Source organism: Larimichthys crocea, chromosome XX (assembly GCF_000972845.2).
Source record: "Larimichthys crocea isolate SSNF chromosome XX, L_crocea_2.0, whole genome shotgun sequence".
Lineage (NCBI taxonomy): Eukaryota > Metazoa > Chordata > Actinopteri > Sciaenidae > Larimichthys > Larimichthys crocea.
In genome coordinates, this window is record NC_040030.1 from 16918853 (window position 1) to 16924009 (window position 5157).

The 5157-nt window shown below is 43.8% G+C and overlaps 1 protein-coding gene across 1 annotated transcript in view; it reads left to right on the top strand.

The window, feature by feature from the left end:
• LOC109138724 (uncharacterized) overlaps nucleotides 1–5151 on the top strand; it is a 9913-nt gene extending 4762 nt beyond the window's left edge. Inside the window, exons 5-8 of the mRNA XM_027272455.1 lie at nucleotides 1117–1352; nucleotides 1525–1552; nucleotides 2888–3382; nucleotides 4763–5151. Coding sequence (XP_027128256.1) covers nucleotides 1117–1352; nucleotides 1525–1552; nucleotides 2888–3382; nucleotides 4763–4961 — 958 coding nt within the window. The 3' untranslated portion in view covers nucleotides 4962–5151. The remainder of the gene's footprint in view (nucleotides 1–1116; nucleotides 1353–1524; nucleotides 1553–2887; nucleotides 3383–4762) is intronic.
• Nucleotides 5152–5157: the final 6 nt, after the last annotated feature.

Sequence of the window (5157 nt, forward strand, 5' to 3'; positions counted from 1 at the left end):
TGTCCGAGTCAAATGGACCCGGGAAGACCACAGATGCTATACATTTAATAAAACACACATAATTCAACAAAAACAGTCGTCATTAATCTGACTTGCAAAGACCATAGTGTGGGAGCATCCATGTCATTTTCAGCCAATTATCTGGAAGAAACCCAAAGTTTTGACATATTAACTTTTGAAATCGGCTCAATTTGACCCAAAGACAACAGGAGGGTGAAACGAATACTCGAGGAAAAAGAAAAGATTCAAACATTTTTTTGTACTCGAATTACTCGAGTACTCGCTGCAGCTGTAAATCCAATCAAAGAGGACACTTTTCCTTCAGCAATATTTGTCCAGATGTTATCGTCTACTTTCATTCACACATCTTTATTTTTAGTTCTTGATTTATTTCACATGCTTTTTCATTTTATTACTGTTTTAATTCACCAAAGCAAATTATTTTTATGTGAAAATCTCTTTGGCCATGATTCTGATTCTGTTTCTACAAACTTTGAAACGTCTGAATTATCAACAGCAGCAGCAGTTTGTGTATTTAGAGCTTCCTAAATGAGTTTGTCAGCAGATAATTGATGGAGGATTCATGTGGTATAAATGAAAACATGTTGGTGTTTGCAGAGTTCAGGCCAACAGACGGAGAGCAGAGTCTCCAGGATCCATCTGTCTGTCTATGAAGAGTGACCGGTCCAAAGATCTGCCTGTATTCTTCAGACATGAACCTGGACGCTCAGACACAAAGTAAGAGTCTTTTTTTTACTGTCAGCTGACTGATGAATTGAGTATGAAGAAAAACGTTGTGCTCAAAGATTTATATTCATGATGCAGAGCTGTTGGTGCAGATACTGTGTGAAGGCTCTCAGTCGTCCAGGTGGTCTTTCTTCTGTCGACCATCGTCACCTCAAGAGTGAAGCCTCTAAATGAATGAATATTAATTCCATGTGAATGAATATTAATGTGTTATTTGGTGTCAGCTGTGCCAGCAGCAGCAGAGAGGACCTGCAGGCTGCAGGCGTCATCAGACTGAAAGCTGAATTCAAACAGAAGATGAACAACCTTTGACTGTTCTGTGACCATCAGAGCTTCTGGACAGTGTTCAATGTTACAATGTCTTCACAGAGGGAGTAAGAGGAGTCATGTTCCTGTGGAGGAGCAGCCGTCCTGCTGTGTTTGGTGTCAGGACGTCCTGAAGGATCCGGTCTCTACCAGCTGTGGACACTGGTTCTGCAGACACTGCATCACCTCATACTGGGACCAGTCTGCTTCATCAGGAGACTCCTCCTGTCCCCAGTGTGGGAAAAGATCCAGAACAAGACGTGGACTGCAGACAGCCAGTCAGACCAGCACTGTCCAAAGTAAGACTGTCCATCTGTCTGCTGATGTCCTCATGTCTGAAATCAGGACTTGTTTTTTAACACAGTGACATTTGTTGTGTTATTACATCATTATTCTTATATTGATGGTTTCTGTCCTGCTATCATGCTCTAAATATTTGTCTTTAGTCTCACGTGTTCTCTTCTCTTTCAGTGAGTGGTGGTCTGCAGGAGGTTTTAGATGAACATAAGATCAGTCTGAAGACCAGATGTGAACGTGTGACTGAAGGAAGTGATGAAACAGGAAGTGGAACCCTCCTCAACAGGATCTACACTGAGCTCTACATCACAGAGGGACAGAGTGAAGAGGTTCATACCCAACATGAGGTGAGGCAGCTTGAGACAGCTTCCAAGAAGAAGGAGACCCTCCATGACACTCCCATCAAATGCCACGACATCTTTAAAGCCTTACCTGACCAACAGAGACACATCAGAGTCGCTCTGACCAACGGCGTCGCTGGCGTTGGAAAAACCTTCTCAGTGCTGAAGTTCACTCTGGACTGGGCAGAGGGCTCGGAGAACCAAGATGTCAGTCTGGTGGTTCTGCTCTCGTTCAGGGAGCTGAACTTGATCAAAGATGAGCGGTTCAGTCTTCTCACGCTGCTCCATGTTTTCCATCCAACATTACAGAAGGTCACAGCAGAGAAGCTCGCTGTCTGTAAACTTCTGTTCATCTTTGACGGCCTGGATGAAAGCAGACTTTCACTGGATTTCAACAACAAAGAGCTCGTGTCTGATGTCACACAGGAGTCATCAGTCAGCGTGCTGTTGACAAGCCTCATCAAGGGGAATCTGCTTCCCTCGGCTCTCATCTGGATAACTTCCAGACCTGCAGCAGCCAATCAGATCCCTCCTTCATGTGTTGACAGGGTAACAGAAGTACGAGGCTTCACTGACGCTCAGAAGGAGGAGTACTTCAGGAGGAGAGTCAGTGATGAAGATCTGTCCAGCAGAATCATCTCACACATCAAGACCTCCAGGAGCCTCCACATCATGTGTCTGATCCCAGTCTTCTGCTGGATCACTGCTACAGTTCTGGACCACATGTTGACCACAGACCAGAGAGGAGAGCTGCCCAAGACCCTGACTGACCTGTACTCACACTTCCTGCTGGTTCAGACAAAGAGGAAGAAGAAGAAGTACGATGAAGGACATGAGACGAGTCCACAGGAGCTGACGGAGGCTGACAGGGAAGTTCTTCTGAAGCTGGGGAGGCTGGCGTTTGAACAGCTGGAGAAAGGAAACATCATGTTCTACCAAGAAGACCTGGAGCAGTGTGGTCTGGATGTCACAGAGGCCTCGGTGTACTCAGGAGTTTGTACACAGATCTTCAAAAGAGAGAGTGTGATCTTCCAGAAAACAGTCTACTGCTTTGTTCATCTGAGCGTTCAGGAGTTTCTGGCTGCAGTCTACCTGTTCCACTGTTACACCAACAAGAAGACAGAGGTACTGAAGGACTTCCTGAAAGATGAGGAGGAGGAGGAGGAGGAGGAGAGGGGGGAGGAGAGGGGGGAGGAGAGGGAGGAAGAGGAGAGTGGTGATTACCCAACCCTGGATGTCTTCCTGAAGAAGGCCATGGAGAAATCCCTTCAAAGTAAAAATGGTCACCTGGACCTGTTTGTTCGCTTCCTTCATGGCCTCTCTCTGGAGTCCAACCAGAGACTCTTAGGAGGCCTGCTGGGTCAGACAGACAACAGTCCAGAAATCATCCAGAGAGCCATCAACAACCTGAAGGAGATGAACAGTGATGATATCTCTCCTGACAGAAGCATCAACATCTTCCACTGTCTGATGGAGATGAACGATGACTCAGTCCATCAGGAGATCCAAGAGTTCCTGAAGTCAGAGAACAGATCAGAGAAGAAACTCTCTGAGATCCACTGCTCAGCTCTGGCCTACATGCTGCAGATGTCAGAGGAGGTTCTGGATGAGTTGGACCTGAACAAGTACAACACATCAGACCAGGGACGACTGAGACTGATTCCAGCTGTGAGGAACTGCAGAAAGGCTGTGTAAGTCCAGATGTGATTATCAACGTCAACACTTTACACACATGCACATACAAACGTTTTCTTGAACTCGTATTAAACCTGTTTATTGACATAATGATGTCAGTTAGAGGATGCAACAAATAATGAATGCAGTCAACAAAAAACAATGATCACATGAGTTGGTAATGAATGAAATGATCTTTTAGTTGGTGACTAATCACTCTATTGTTCACTTCACTCCACTAAGCTGACTGGAGTGAAGTGAACCATCAAGTGATGGCAACCCCTTCACGACTAAAAACCTTCAAAGTGTGTGAGCGTTTCACTCTGAGCTCAGACAAAAAGGTTTTGAACTGTAACATTTTCAAAGCTGACCTTTCCTGACATGGAGCACATCAGTAGTTGAAGCATACGCCCCATGTACAGGCTCAGTCCTGGTTGCAGCGGCCCAGGGTTTGAATCTGACCTCCGGCCCTTTGCTGCATGTCATTCCCCATCTCTCTTCCCACCTTCCTGTCTCTCTTCAGCTGTCTCTACCTAATGAAGGCCCAGAAATATATCTTTACACTGAGAATGGTAGATATTTTTCTTACGACCAGATATCGGGGTATGAAAGTAGTAACATAAAACTAGATGTTAATAAACAAAGGAGTTTTATTAAATGAAAGTTCAAATGGTTTTAACAAAAGGAGGTGAGGTGAGGTAGAAAACCAAAGCGAGAAACAAAAAACCCTCACTATCTAAATCTAATATCAAAACACACATCAAAAACACACCCCTAAACTAGTGAATCCAACAGAAATAGTCCCACGTGTAATCAGTGGATATATATCTAAACTAATCCCTGCCCAGTCCCAGAAGAAATCCTCACCAACCTCCACAGTTTCCAAATACGAACAAACGAGTATCATCTGATACGAATAAACGAGGCGAGCTCACAAACACAATACAAACAAGTCGCCACGATGCTTCGGCGGCCGCAGTTTAAACTGGTATATTCCAAAGCTACTGTTACAATGTTCACTAATAAAAGAGCATTTTTTAAAGCTTGTTCCATTTCTATGTCTTAACGTGAGAAATGATATCAGTACACAAACTGTCAGACAACTGTTGCACTATTTCATAACAGTAACAATAAACACAAGATATGTGCAGAATACAGCAGCTCACATTTCCACTGTGGGTTTCTTTGAATTGACATTCACAGTCTTTGTGTATTTATCAGCTGGTTTCCTCAGACAGCAGCTCATCACACGCTCAGCTGCTGAGACGACCTCAGGTTCATTCTGTCAGTGAAGTTCAATGGACAGATTGTTAAACAGTTGAACTGTACTTTTGAATAAGATGTCAGATTTTATTTATTTTATTTCACTTTATGTTTTTTATTTTCTGTCATCACAGACTTACTTACTGTGGCCTCTCAGAGAGTCACTGTGAAGTCGTGGCCTCAGCTCTGAAGTCCAACCCCAATCTGACAGAGCTGGACCTGAGCTGGAACAACTGTCAGGATTCAGGAGTGAAGCTGCTGTGTGCTGGACTGGAGAGTCCAAACTGTAAACTGGAGGCTCTGAGGTCAGTTCACGTGTTTTACTCTGTGTAACTAATAGTTCTTTTGTTTTCTGTGATCACAACATTTAGTCTGTACTCAAACTGGATTCATGTTATGAATGAAACTGGATTCATCCCTCAGTGTGCTGTGAAATGAAATCAGTATTTAGAATGTTTGTTACATGTGAGACATCTATATGAACACATTTTAAGGAATCTTGTCTTTTATATTTTTGCATGAAGCTCCA